Genomic DNA, 15964 nt, shown 5'->3' with positions numbered 1-15964 from the left:
AAATAAAACATCGTTGATAATTTGATTTAATGGGCGTGATCTTTCACTACAAACGTAAATTTTTGGAGAATTGTCTTAACTCAGTATGACCATCTGACATCCAAGAGAATGAAAAATCATAACAGGAAAGTATATAATTAGCTTCAATTAGCCGATAACATTTTCGTATCATGTTTATTGTTCAAGACGGCAAACAATATGCCTTTTTTGCTTCAACATCGCTAAAAGCTTACCTCGAATCTTTGGAGTCTTTTTTTTATGGTGGGGAAGATTCTGATAAAAAGAAAAGCATATCAGATCTCGATTGAAGCGGTTTTACGGGTGGAAATATTATACCTCAAGAAAGGGAAAATTGTGCTATTTTTGGTATTTATTATTTCGTTTTTATTTTTCAACAACAAAAAACAACCAAAAGTTAGCTGAATTGTTTTTCTTGGAAGAGAAATGAGGAAAAAAGCCCAAAGCATCTCCCTTGTGACCCCCTCGATGGATTCACTACAATCTCCCAAAGTGGGGTCAAAGTCACATCAAGGTCTCGTGGGCTTTTTTCTCATCATATTCCTGGCCTCAAAAAATTTCCCGCGACACTCTCTCTCTGTTCGAAAATTGGGAAGTAATTTCTGTCCATAAAATACAATTTTACTGATAAGATGACTTTCTCGCAACCGAATCAAGAGATTAAGGAAGGAGAGCTACGTAAACTGCTGACCTCGTGGCTTTAATGCATTTTTGCAAATTAGACCCGCGGGAACATGAAAAAAAAGACTTGGTTTGATTGTGGAGGAGCCATTTGATTTTCGTGTGTTCTATTTTTTTCTTGTCCATAAAATTTTCTTATCAATTCAGTAGCAGCAGCAGCCATTTCCAAGGTCAGGAGAATCGTTTTAGAAAGCACTGATAAAATCCCACAATTACACAGAGACACTCTTTTATCTCTATTTTCTTGCCTTGCCTTTCTTTTTTTTTCCAGACCACTCTCACTTCCTCAGAACTTGAGGGAAAAAGTTTCTCCAGAACTTCTGTTTTGACGCGCGCACTTGAGGAAGTGACGCAAGAATTGGGCTAAACTTATTTAAAACTTGAAAGTTTTCGTACATATTCACTTTTATCTGCAAGTTTCTGGTTTGCAAAGAGCAAGAACTTTAATGGTTTCTTCGTGCGTAACGAATAATGTTAATAGGTACTATCTTTAGAATTTAGGTTTTTATCGAGAGTTTCAAACTACGGACTTAGTTTATAGATACAGTAGACTCTCGCTAATTCGACTCTTTTAAGATCAGGCTACTTTTTAATTTGAGCGGCAGTAAATTCGAAAAAAGCTTATTGATATTTTTCAAGTTTGATTTAGGATTATCAAATGCAGCAAATTGCTACGGGTTTTCTTAGTTTTGATGTGATTTTGCATTATAAAAGGATTTTCATGAAATTTACAATATAATATGAGCAAAAAATCATTGCATTTCAAAAACTTTGTTGCCCGAATTTCTCCCTAATTCGGGTGACATTCGGAGGTCTACTGTAATTTAGAGGACCTTAAATAGGGTCGCAAGAGAAGTTATTTTTAAATTGTTGATATGGTATAAAATGTTTACTGTAAACCGTAAAAGTTTACGGTTGAAGAGCATAAGTGTACTAATTTTCAAAAATATGTAAATGCATGGGATTTTGAAAACTTTTTACAAATTTGAAGAATTACTCCACGCAAAACTTTCTTCACATAACCTCAAATTTTACATTTTGAATTCAACCGTCGGTCGTTTAAATTTGAGGAGTTCATTGTGATTGTCATTGTTATTGTGATCATCTAGTAGCAATACTTTCAAAAAGATAAATTGAATAAATCGAATATATCAATAAATCTTTTGTCATAGTAACTCGAATTTCCTTGAAGACATAGGTATCTTGTCCAGATTTCAGGTCGGCGTATGATATGGCTTATTGGTCGTACGTCGTATACGTCCGACCAGTAAACCAACCCACAAAATTTCATTTGAAAAACTTTGGAAGATCTTATTGAAGTCCCCGTAGATCTACTGCTATCATTCTTTGCTTCCTTTCCTGTCACAGATTTGGACTGTATGAAGGACCTCTCTCTAACGAGTTTCGATAGTCTGTCCACAATCTCATTCATCCAGGAAATCTGTCTGCCCTAGAACCAAAAACTTTTTTAGAATCCGACTTTTCTTTGAGAGTTTATTGAGGTAGTTCCTTGCTTCCTGTAATAGTAACGCATCGGTTGCTCGTTCTGCTGTTGCTGTTGAAACACTTTTTCTGGCCAATGCTATGTAGAGGACTTTGTATTCCAATCTGAGGTTCAACAGCGAGGAGGTACCTAGATAAAATTGCTACTTGTTAACTAAAAGCTGTTGATTCTTCCTCCACGTCAAACGTTTCCATCTTTCAAAGAGCCATCAACGAAAACTTCAACGTCACAATGCAAATACATTAAGGTTTAGTTGGTAGCCTATCTGTTAGGTCCTTGACCCACTAAGGACTTAATGGAAAATGATACAAATGTGCTTTAATCATTATTTCGAATATAATTACGCTAAGCCGTCTCTCGGCTAATCCTCAAGTCTGTCGAGTCGAGGCCCTTAGTCTCAGAATGAAGGACCATAATAGAGTTGGATTTGTAGTATCACACGTCATACCTTGAACTGAATGTTTCAATTCCACTTTGTTCTGTATGGAAGAGTGTGAAGAGTGTTCTGTCAGTGTCCTCTTAGGGTTCTGTAAGCATCAATATGTCGTCGGTTGCCTTAGCAACTGTGCTAACTGCATTTGCTTTGTGTCAGCATTCGTTGTAAGCAGCGCATCGCTGCGCAGCGTTTGCAATGAATGCAGACATAAAGCAGATGCAGTTAGCACAGTTGCTGAGGCAACCGACGATGTAGGGCACTTCGTAACCCTCCATATCTTGTTAACGGACTGAAAACATTCTAGAGACATAAAGAAGATCGATGTCCCGTAGTAGTAGAATGCTTTCCTCACTTTGTGAGATTGATTGCACAACTAACGGGGACTCTTTCACTCAATTCCTTCAACTGAACTTTTCAGGCACTTCATATCACATTGGATATCTTAAGATATTCCTATTGAGCAATGTAGATGTCTTTCCGCTAGAGGGCTCTGAGTCCTAGAGAGGAAATATTTCCCATTTTATTTGAATTCCTTGACAACTGAACCTTCATCTTGTTGAAGAAGAAGCTCGGAACAGCCACCTCATACCACGACTGTTCACGAGACGACTTACAAGACTGTTATTTTTATCGATCACTGACTGACACATTAGCCTCTACTGGAACTACTCACGCGTAGCGTCATCTCTTTAATTGATCAGTGGTGAGCAAGAACCGTTTGAAGCTGAACAAATATCAAGTAGTAATGATAGAGTTCCCTGTTCGACATGCCGCGACGGTTATTATTATTAATCGTATCGAGATATTTGTACAATGTAATTATGTTATATATCGTTGTTCTATCCCGTGTTGGAAGAATCCGCTAAGTCCATTGTAGACCGCCCAGGAGCGCCTTCCCTGCAGTGTGGATGCTTCTTCCATGCTCCCGGAGTTTTTCCCGGGCCGCGATGGTGGCGGCCTCCCAAATGTTCAGAAAGTGGTGGCCATCAAAAAGAACTATTGCTTCAACCGCGTTCGCTTTTCCCAGCCCGTAAGGATTTACATTGCTTTCGTTGCTGGGTAATGAAAATTGTGTCAATGGTCAAAACGCTACCTGGACAACCTCATTTTGACGTTTATTCGATTTCAAACACTTCTTACACACATCCAATACACGATTTTGACATAACCGAATCTTACTCTTCTAATTACAATCTTACAACTGCAATGTTGTTCTAACATTCTATCTTAGTCCTGATTCTGTATAACTCACAAATATCTCATGGAGAGGACCCTTCCACCAACATGTGATCATTGTCAAAGTGCACTTACGATCAGACACATCCTGGAGGATTGTGTTTTGTATTCGCAAGAAAGAATGGATGACGGAGGCATCAGAACCCAGCAACGAAAGTTCCCTGTTTGAATACCGTTCAGCAAACGCGTTCGGAACAGAGTTCGATCCAATGTAAATCCTTACATTGGATCCTTTTAATCCTTTTAATCTGAAAGACCAAAGAGCCGCCTCACTCCTGAGGATTACAAAAATCGGTCAACGGGCGCATATGGTCGATGTCGTCGCGCGCCTATACAACCTCAATAGTAATAATAATAATAGTCCTGATCCTAACTAATCCTCCATGGCCGATCGTTAGAAAGCAACGATCCTCCCACTCCTCTTCCGTAAACTAACCAAGAATACAAAACCAGAAGTCAGACGTATAGTAATCAGGAATCCTTTTCCGTTGCAGTGCCAGACAGTTACTACCTGCATTCGATGAATGGTAGCTATCCGCCATCGCACTTCCCTACACCGTCTCCGGCCCGAGTGGGTCCCCACCAGGCGCTCCATCCCCAAAGTGTAATCCAGGCGGCGACGTCGAGTGTCGGCGACGACATATCCTACATGCTGGAATTGGGCTTCCAGCAGCGCAAACTGAAGAAGCCCAAGAAGCCCCGAATTGAGATGGGAGTGAAGAGGAAGAGTCGAGAAGGGTCAACTACGTACCTATGGGAGTTTCTGCTGAAACTCCTGCAGGATCGTGAGTACTGCCCGCGCTACATCAAGTGGACAAATCGCGAGAAGGGTGTGTTCAAGCTGGTAGATTCGAAGGCTGTGTCGCGACTGTGGGGTCTACACAAGAACAAGCCCGACATGAACTACGAGACCATGGGTCGGGCCCTTCGGTACTACTACCAGCGGGGCATTCTGGCCAAGGTGGATGGTCAGAGGCTGGTGTATCAATTTGTCGATGTGCCCAAGGATATTGTTGAGATTGACTGCACTGGTGCGTAAGTTCGCTGATGATTTGCGTTGAAGTGTCAACTTCCCCTTAACCTAACCTCTCTCTTCTGGCTTTTCTTTTGTTTTTTTTTTATTATTTCTCCGTGGACCTAACCTCTCTTTTATGTGATCCACGAATCTTTGTCGAACAAAACAAAAACCAAAACCTTATTTATTTTCTCATTGAACTTTTTTTTTTGCCACTCAACGCATCATTCAAAGATATTCCTTCCACCATCTCACATAACCTAAAAAAAAAGAAAAGAAATTCTCCATATTGAACCCACACAGAATCTTCGGCTCGAAGGTTCGGACATGAAGTTAAAAAGATCACCTTTAAATGTAAAGTTAAATTAATTTTTTTCTTTTTTTTTGTAAAAGTGAGACAAAAAATATTTTTAAAAATTATTAAAAAAAAAATACAAATATTGATAAAAAAAACATGAAATCATCTGTGCAATGAACCAAAATAGATGTAAAGAAAATTATTAATTAAATTTATTAATAAACTTAGACGTAAATGATCGTTAATTGTATAGTAAATAGATGAATGAGAGAGAACAAAATAGCAAATAAGATTTTACACACACAGACACACAATTCTATGGTCAAGACAAGAATGAGTGACAAGTGAAACTGGCTAACATTAAGTTTACGCGGAGGCATATAGACAAAAAAAAAACGGAAACTTGTTTAGGAAAGAACGCTGTTGCTTCTATCAACAATTGTCGTAACTGCTGCAGATACGACAATTGTTTATCGAACCGGCGAAAAATTGAAAAAAATCACACTGTACAAAGAACAAATACGTAGAGGACAGTTCCTCTCTTGAAAGACATAAAATTTCGTGTAAATATCAAAAGTTTTTACAAAACAAAGAATATTTAAAAATATATATATATATTGATAGAAAATTGCGAAAATAAAGTTTTTCAGCAACTCACAACTTATGGCATCTCAACGAATAGCAAAAAAACTAAGAATTTTGAATGATGAAAAGCTAAAAAAAATGTGTCAATAGCAAAAAGAAATAAATAAAACACTCAAAAGAAATCAAAGAAAATATCGAGAAAAAAATTACTTGTTGTATAACGTTTGAATGTTGATGGCATGAAAATATGTATGGAAATTATTTTTCCCTAATTTTTAGGTGAAAAAACAAAAGAAAAGTGAAAAAGAATAGCTAAATGTTTCACCCCCTATGTTGAATGTTGACCAATACAAAAATAAAAAATGAAATAGTAATTAATTTTCCAGTGAATAGCAAATAATCGTTTTGATACAGTTTTTTAAACAAATCAGACATATTTATATTTGTTACATATTTTTCACAAAGATAGCAAAAAAAATGAAAAAGAGAAAATGTAAAGTTGATGGGAAAAGTGAAAGATGGTTCTTAAAAAAATAAAAAAAATACAAGAATTGTGATTGATATAGAGTGTAAGATTTAAATAACAAAAAAAATGTGAGGAATTCTAACTGACTTTGGTACAAGGAGCAATAATTTAGAGTTTTTATCGAATATTCTTTTTCTTCTTTTTCACAATTTATTTTTTGATTTTTCTTTTTTAAATTTGATTTTAGCTTTTCGATGCGACATGATGAGTTTTGAAATGCCTTGAATATCATGTGATGGATAAAAATTATAGAGTTTTTAGCCAAAGACGAATGCTTTGGTGGAATTTCAGAGCAATGAACGGAAGGGAAAAGAATATTTTCCGCAGGAAACTTTTAATTTGACTAAAGTTTGAACTTGTGAGGTGGAAAAAAACCAAGTTGTTGGAGGTTAAAATTGGAGATAACCTGTATAACCTCACTTTTGGGCTTGATTGTCACTCTACTTGACAGAAAGGCCTGTCGTGGCTTGAGACATAACCCCACTTTCAGCTTCAAAAATTGATATTAGAACTGATTCTCTTGTTTAGTCTACAGGTTTTTTTTGGAATGTAAGGTTAGGTTGAATATGAAATTCCTAAAAATCTTAAATAATACGCAGTATTACCTTTATCAATGATTAACTATTTCAGCAATAAATGAAGAAATCCCAAATCCTTAACAAATTCTAACCTCTTGATGAATTACTGAAGTTAGAATCGGAGATTTCAGTTTTTTGGTTTAAAGAATAGCTACACTCGACTCTTCGTTATCCGGGTGACGTGAGGACAAAATGACATTTCGGTTTTTTGAACCTGGTCAACGTTTTTTATATTTTCTGCTGTGGGAATTTGTTTTCTGTCGAAAAACTACATAATTTTCTTTGCAGTGTATTTATGTTTCATTTTTTAGCACGATTGTGTGTCAAAAACTTTGATAAAATGAAAATAACACATTAATTCACTTTGGACAAACTGCATGTTTTGTAAAAAAAAATCGTTTTGAATACATCAACCGCCAGCATTTGGCAGCTGTCACCCGGATAATGAAGTGCCGGATAACGAATAGCCGTGTGTATTTAAAAACCTTTCCTGCATTTTAGGTACATGTAATTCTAACCTTAGAAAATCTTTTTTAGGTTAGAATCCATCAAACATGACTAAAAGCAAAAGATTAATTTCAAAAGCTGAATAAATACAATCATTTTATGGAATTTCTCAAGTTTTGGTACTTAAATATTTTTCAGGTTATATTGGTTTCAGTCAAAACTGATAAACACCTAATTCTCAGGTCTTATCAGAGACAGGAAAAATTCCTTCCTTTCAAACTGAAGCCAATTATAAAAACTTTTGGGATAATAAACTAAATTGAACACGTGGTAAAAAAAATTAAAATTTTAGGTTAGAAACAAAATAACCTAAAATTACATACCCTCATTGTCAATTTTACAAAGAATTTTGTTGCTCTACATCAGATCGCACTAAATAATTATGTTTTCTACACGAAACTCTTGAATTGTAGGTATAGTTGATATGTGTCAAAAAGCTGCAAATTTGAGGTTAGAATTCAATTATCCTTCTTAAGCAAAATTGTGTTTTTTTACAATATCATTTTGTTAGGATAAATTGATTCTTTGATCTAGAAATCGTCGTTAAAGCTGTTTATAGAATGCAACAAAAAATTTCATTCAACATCCAACTAAAATTTGAAAAAAAAATTTTAACCTAGATCTTTAGGAAAATTTATCGTCGTATAATTTCCTTTCTAGGTTATGTCATTTCAGAGAGATTTTCTATTTTTGATAAAACTTCTTATTTAAGAAAGTTCTTCTAATGTTTTTAGCGACATTCTAAGCGTATTTGAGGTTAGGAATGACAAATATTTTCAGTTTTCTGCATGGGAATTTTGTAACAGTATGACAATGTCATAATGACATATTTCGAATTTTTTATATGGTAAATTCGGCGAAAATGTTGGAAAATGTAGCTCAGATCAGTGATTGAGATATTGATAGAGCTACTTGTAATAGCCATTCGATATCACCGGCCTTTAATGTTATCTTTCTTCCGAACATAACCTCGAAAATATGTCATATGACATTGTTATATTGTTACAGAATTCCCCTACTGGTAACAAGTCAACTGTAACAAATACTAATTGAAGTTTTTCAAAAAGTTTGGAGGTTAAAACAATTTTACTTCCTAGGTTATGTCATTTTAAAATAACATAACCTGTTATTTGGAGAATTTTTTCTAATATTCTGAGTGACATTATTAACGATTTTGAGGTTAGGAATGTGAAATCATTTCAGTTATTTGGATATAAGTCAATTATTACAAATTCCCATTTAAGAGGATACGAGAATTGTTTAAAACATAACCTCAAATTCTACTCTAACCTTTCTGTAAATCAAAAGAATCAGAATAAAAATATCTTAATCAATCTCATCAATCTTAGTCAACCAACAACTTGGTTTATTTTTCACAAGTTCAACAGAGCTCCAAATTTTTTAATTTTTTCCAAAGTTTTTCTTTTAAATCTAATTAAGACGGTGCTTTAGGTGAATTTTCTCGTGGGCCTCTGACTTGAAAGCAAGCTAAAGAAACGAAATGGGACGAAAAATTTTGAGTGAAAATTAGGGAAACTAGTTGATTAGCAAAAAACTTAATAAAAAAAAGAGTTTTTGGCACAAAAGTTTCACATTTTTTAATTTTTATTTTTGGTCAATTATACTTAAAACTAATACTACACAGGCATAATAAAAAATCAAATCGAAATGAATCGCCAGAGTGTAAAAAATTATTGTAAAATTTAATCTGCAAAAGAATCTACTTAAAAATAATCGTAAAAAAAATTGAGTGTAATTTGAATATTTAAAAAGAAAAAAATAGTGAGGAAAAGATGAATTTTTTACACACTTTTTATATAAAAATTAGCCATTCAATGTATAGAAAAAAAAATTAGGCAAAATAAAAAACATTTCTTGAGGAATTAGTAAAGAAGAAATTGCTGTAAAAATTATTGTGCTTCTTGAGGGACGATCTCAGATTTTTGTTTTTTTGGTAGGACGGTTTTTTTTTTGGTTTTAGTGGAGAGGACTGTTGGGTAATTTATTGCATTTTTGGCTTTGATATCCTTCTCTTAACCTTTTGGGAAAGTTTTAGGAAAAAAAAACCGGCGCGTTTCTGGTGGGAAAATGGAAGAAAAATGAATATTTGAGTACCTCATCGAGAACACTTGCTACAAAAAAGAAACTCAACAAAACAATTTATAAATAAATAATAGAAAATATAAATTAAAAATTTTGGTTTTTGCACTTTGTGTCTTCTACGTTGTTTATTTTTTTTTTTTGGTTTTTCAAACTAATTTCTCGCTGATAACATAAATTTTAGTATTTGAAAAAAAAGAAAAATATAATTAAAAAAAGAAAAAACATAATCTTCGGTTTGCGTCCAACGAATTTGTGATAAAGTAAAAAGAAATAATTACGAAATCAATTTAGAAAAATGGTAAAAATCTTTCAATCATCTTCCTTTTATAAAAAAAAACGTTTTTCTCATTTAAAAAACGCTTTTGAAAATGTAAAAAATAACTTTGCAAATAATTTGTTTAATTCAAAAAGTTTCGTAGCAAACAGAACACAAATTTTCTGTAGTAAAAAAAGAAAATCATCTTTTCTAGAAATATTCATTGAAAAAAAAACACATTTGAATACATTTTTTAAAAAATATTTAAAAAATAAATTGAGAACTAGTGAAATTTTTTGCACATATAGGCAAATTTTTGGACAACTCGTGGACCTCAAAATATATTCTTAAAGTGAAAAAAGATAACCAAGAAAATACAAAATAATAACTTTAAAGAAAAAATATTGCTAAGAGAGATAAAAAAAAGATCTCAGAAAAAATCATCTTATTCAGTACTATTGGATCATCTTATTGAAAAAGAAAAAAAAAACTACTTTTAAAAGAATATTTAAATATTAAAAAAAATATGTACAACTTTTTAAACTGCCGACAAATTTATACACACAAGTCTTTTTACAGTAAAAAGGAAAAAAATTAAAATAGAAAAATTTAAATAATAAATGCATCTTCCCGGATAAATCCAAAAAAAAACAAAAAATCATCTATAGTTACACAAAATAAATTTAAAGAAAAAACAACCTATAATACAAATTGAAAATAGCCTTTCAATGTATGAAAAATAGAGAATATGAAGACAAAAAAAAAATACAATTAAATCAAATATTAAATGTACTGTCAAGAAAAATGAAACATATTATTAAGAAAAAAAAACTTATTGAAGAATAGAAATTTTATTAAATTTAGATCAATTTCACAAAAAAAATATTCAGATTAAAGGAACTAAAAAAAATGAAACGTAAAAATATTTGCATATTATTGAATTAAAAAAAAAGATGATGAAGAAAATTTCTTATATAAATGTAACAAAATATTTGAATATTTATACTTAAAAAAAAAACCTAAAAGATTGAAAGCAAAATTCGTAGATGATCGTGCAAAATAAAAACGGATAAAAGACTTGAAAACGATAAATTTTTACAGTTCCACAAGACTCTTAAGATTGAATGGCGAAAGAATGTGGATTTTCTAAATGAGAGATCGAATAAAAAACTCTTTTTATTTACAAAAAAAAAATCAAAAACAAAAATTACAGACAACAGAAATCAACTGAAAATAGAAAAAAAACAAAAAATATGTTTCATGTACGGAGGTGATATTTTCAAAATAATTTATTAAAAATTAAAGAAAAAAACCAAGAAAATCAAAATACGCCACGTGAAAAAACCCTAAAAAAATAAACTTACTAAACAACAAAAAAAAAAAATAGAAATGGTGAATTGTGTTGAAGAAGAAGAAAAATGGATGAAGAGAAAATCAATTAAATTATAGTAATTAACATCCTTAAGAATTAGTGTTTGGAAATTATATTAAGAGTTTATATAATTTGTACATAAATGAGAATATAAATGTAATTATTTTATTTGTAAGTTTTTCCTCCTCAGCAAAAAAATTCTTTTTGTGTTGTACATTTTTTTTTCTTTTTCCCCTCTTAAACTATTGAGAGAATCTTTAAGTTCTTTTTTTTTGTCAAATTTTTGACGAGAAAAATTGCTGTAGTAAGTTATGTTTTATTTGTAAATTTTTGGTGAAAAAAACAACAAACATGTACATTTTTAATTTGTAGTACTCTTTTTTTCTGTTAAATTAAGCATAATGTAATTTCTCTTTATGTATAATTATCAAAATAATATAGTTTTTATTGAGAAAATATTGTCTTTTAATTGGTTTCTGGAGTTTCTTCTTGAATTTTTGGGAAAATCCACTCTTAAAGTTAAAGTGAATGCACTTGAAAAGGCCTAATGGAAGTACAGTGCTCTTTCTTAACTGAAAACTTTTAAAAACTTCGAAACAATTCAACATTTGAAGTGTTTCTACGCTTCAAAATGCATTTAAATGGTTTTTCGAGTGTCTAAGAAATTTTCATCGACTTTTCATCGACTCATTTGGTAAATAAAATCTTACCAACATGGAGTTTGACGAAAAATTTACTTAAAAATACACTGTTAAAAAAGTTAAATGATGCACCAGAGGAACCAACATAGAAGGAAAAAGTCGTTTTTCTGCTTTTGTAGTGGTAGTCGCCAACATTTGAAAAAGACGTCGCCAAGATTGCTTTTTAAAACCAATTTGTGAAGTTCAATTAATGAAATTTCACTAAAAATTGGTGTAAACATAAAGAAAATAGTTTTTAGAATTAGTTTTGTGACATAGAATTGGTTAAAAGGCATGATTTGATAGCAAAAATAGGCTAAATATGGGTCGCCCAGCGACTTTTGCAACATTTCATAATTCGTGGAAAATTATGAAAATTATGTGGAAAATCGGTGATTTATGAATTGGAATAGAAAATTGGAGAGTTTTGGAAGCTCTTCTGGCTATTTATTTTTTGAATTCTCCGTGGAAAATCTTCTAAAAATTGCCTTGAAAAAGTGCTTACTTTGCTCGAAAAATGCACCCAATACAGTTCAGTTGTCAAATAGAAGATGGCGGACAGTGCCCTTTGGAACATTTCTGTTGATGTTTTCACGTCATTTTGCACAGAAGTAAGCAAATTCCCGTAGTTAATTCATCAAAAATTATTAAAGAAGTGGTCAGTGAAGTGATTTGTGGGAAAATTCTGTGAATTTTACTGTCTTTTCTTGTGTTTTTTTAGTGTGAAAACTGCCCTCGAAAATTGCCCTGCAGATCGTATTTGTCATCTGTTTTGGGGCTCTTGAGGGCTTTTTTTTAGACATCCTGATACTCTATCTTCTCGGGAAGAAGCCCTAGAAGTTCTAGGTAGCCTCCCAGAGAATCCGTATACTGTTAGGAAGCCTTCCGGACACAGAAACTAATTCCATTATATGACCAGAAGTGTCATTGACTAGAAAGAAATTCCTTTTTGTCCTTCAAGAATTGTAAAAATTTCACATTTTTTGCACTGTAAGGATTCTAAAATAGTTTCTTTTTCTTTGTAAAGGAAGAAGAGAATAAAAATGTTACAAGAAAGATTAAAATTTTCCAATTTTCTATCAGTGTTCGTTAACCCATTGTCTTTTGGTCTCGAAAAAACCTGCAAATTTCACAAATTTATCACAATTATCATATTTTTTAACTTTATTAGCTCTCTCTCAACATAGTTAGGCAAGAAGAATACCTAAAGAATAATCAAAATTCCTAGAAACATTAAAAAATAAATGCAACATCAGCCACTTTTTTTAGGGTTGCCAGATTTGAATGCAAAAATGACTTTTTCCTTTAGTAGTGGTTCCTCTGGATGCACTGCGAAAAAAGATTTTTTTTTGTTCTTGAGAGCCATTGTTGCGTCCTTCCGATAGTCTTATATATTTTTTTATGAGATACAAAATTCAATGAAAAAGAACACTGAATAAAAAAATATTCAAAATATTGATTTAATTGTGTTAAACTTCAAACAACCGGGCTAAAAGAAAATGTCATGTACCTAAATGTAGGGGAGACTGGGGCAAAACTTGTCAAAACGCATATTTAATTCTTTCACGAGCTCTGAGAAAACTTAAACTTTTTATATTGAGCATATTCTTATAGGAATTTTACTGCTTTTCAACATTGCAGAAGACTATTTTCCTCTATCTGGAATGAAATGTGATTTTCGAATTATTTTCTAAAAGTCGATTTTTTGGAGATTCTCAAAATTTCTGGGGCAAATTTTGTCAGTCTTCGGATAATTTGTGAAGTTTTACTCTCGCAAACGTTGAAAATATCAAATAGGGGAATTTTTATAGGAAATTTATTCCTCTACAACCTTGTCGAAGACAATTTTTCTCTATCTTAACGAGAAATGTGCTTAAATTGATCTAATCAGTATTGATATTTTCTGTAAGCTAAATATTCCATAAATAGGGCTCAAAATTTCATTATTTTTTATTTTACATAATCCTTCCTCGAATCCCTTGAAACTTTGTAAGTTTAAGAACGTTCATGAAGGCTATCTTTAATAAAAATTTCAAGCCTCAGACTCTTTTATTTTAGAAAATAGTGAATATTGAAATTTTCGTTTTGACAAATTTTGCCCCAGTCTCCCCTACTTGGAATAAATTGACTTTTCGGTCTATCGATGAGTATTACAGTCAAAACAACCGGTGAAAATGTAAGGACGCCGTTAAATAATTTCGGCAGATATCGTTTAGATTTCTGCAGAGAATATCTACACCTCTGCCGATAAATCTGTAAATATTCTTGCGGATTTTATTCGGGCCTGCGACAAAATTAGTCAGAAAGTTTCTGCAGATTCTTTGACGAATCCTAGTGCAGTCTAATGAATTCTTGTTGACAATTTGCCGATTTTCTGATTTTTTTGTACATTCCTTACATTCCAGGCTTTCAAGCCAGCTATGTTAGTAATAGTAATATTTATTCATTCACAAAGATAGGGTTCATCCCTCTTACAATTGTGATAAATAGAAAAATTAAAAAAAAAAAAGAAAAAATAGCAAAAAAGAAAGAAAGAAAAGAAAATAAAAGAAGGATTTACAAAAGTATAAGAAAAGGTAAATGAAAATTAAGTAAGAAAAAAAATCAAATAAATGCTTCCTTAAGATTCAGCCTGAAAACAGCGTCGGATGCTATCTACAGACCTACGCAGATCACTTGGAACGGAGTTAAAGATAACTACGCCATTTTCAAATAAAGACCGGTAAAGACAGTCACTCCTGATCTTAGGCACTATGAGTCTCCGAACCCTGGCCGAGCCCCCCCTAACCAGAAGACTCGACAGGTACTGAGGGTACACTAAGGACACCCAAATATTAACAAATTAGTAGAAAGAGCACGCAATTCTTGAGTTTAAGTGTGAAGTAAGGTCACATCCAATAAATACATTTCTATGGAGAGTGATATGGTCCCGTGGTCCCGGCAATTTAAGTCTGACACAATTATTGAAAGAAACTGTTATAATCCCTTTCTTTTTTCACAATTTCAATCATTTCCTTCCTTGTTGGTGGTGTTTAAGTGTAGTCTCTTTGTGATATGTGGTTGTAGAGCAATTGCCACGCAGATAAACAGCTAGGCATTTCAATTCATTCTCTCTATTTTTGGTCTGGCCTCTTTTTCCTCGGGAGTACCTCAAATACTTGTTAAATTTTACACCAGATTAAGAGATAACAATAAAATTCAATTCAATTCAAATTCAAATTCAAGAAAAAAAATTTGAATTCATATCTTGAAGATTATTTTTGATGTTCTCAAACTCTGGTACGCAGTTGGTGAATTTTTTAACACCACTTTCAATTTATTTGATTCTATCGGATATTGTGCGTAGCTCGTTGGTATCGTTCCAAAAAATCAACCAAAACATTAGTACTTTTAGGATTTTCTGTATTTTGACCATTTTTTAAGTTTCCTTATTGGTTATCAGCTCTTTTAGAGCATTTTTTTTCACTTACACAGCCGAAAAAAGTAAGCTCTTTTAGCTACATCCGATTTTCATTAAATTTGTTAGTAAGTCTTATTAAGGATGATATCACAGTAAAATTTATTAAATTATGAAATGGACTTTCATTGAATAACATCAAATATTTTCATCAAAAATATGAAATAATGCAAAACAATTTTTGCTAACATTAACAAGTTTCTTAAGAATCCCATGTTTTTTTTTCAGTGATTGTTTACCTTGTCGAGGATTTCTTTCAACAACTTATAATTAATCAAGTCGATACAAAATCAAATATGGTTTTCTGATTTGTTAAATTAGAGATCACGAAATAAGACCCATTTTTTGTTCTAAATAGACTCATGTGATTTTAGTTTAGGTACAGTAGACTCTCTCAAATTCGGGCATATGGGACCGAAATGTCAGCCGAATTAAACAGAAATTCGGGTGATAAACTTTTTGAAATGCAACGATTTTTTATTCATGTGCATATAGATATTGAGTTTATACACTCATTATATCGTAAATTGCATGAAAATCCCTCAATAATGTAAAATCACATCAAAACTAAGACAAACCATGCCAAATTTGAGCATATTTGATTCATTTTGATAATCATAATCAAACTTGAAAAATGACAACAAACTTTTTTCAAATGTAACCGCTGCCCGAATTAAAAAGTACCCCGATCTTAACACTTCGAAGAACCCTA

At 32.3% G+C, this 15964-nt stretch overlaps 1 protein-coding gene across 5 annotated transcripts in view; it reads left to right on the top strand.

The window, feature by feature from the left end:
- LOC129802374 (ecdysone-induced protein 74EF) overlaps positions 1 to 11571 on the top strand; it is a 337693-nt gene extending 326122 nt beyond the window's left edge. For all 5 annotated transcript variants that reach the window (XM_055848136.1, XM_055848135.1, XM_055848134.1 and 2 more), the window contains one exon: positions 4370 to 11571. In XM_055848136.1, the coding sequence (XP_055704111.1) occupies positions 4370 to 4914 (545 nt within the window). In that variant the 3' untranslated portion in view covers positions 4915 to 11571. The remainder of the gene's footprint in view (positions 1 to 4369) is intronic.
- Positions 11572 to 15964: the final 4393 nt, after the last annotated feature.

This window comes from Phlebotomus papatasi, chromosome 2 (assembly GCF_024763615.1).
Source record: "Phlebotomus papatasi isolate M1 chromosome 2, Ppap_2.1, whole genome shotgun sequence".
NCBI lineage: Eukaryota > Metazoa > Arthropoda > Insecta > Diptera > Psychodidae > Phlebotomus > Phlebotomus papatasi.
This window is presented reverse-complemented; position numbering and strand designations above follow the sequence as displayed.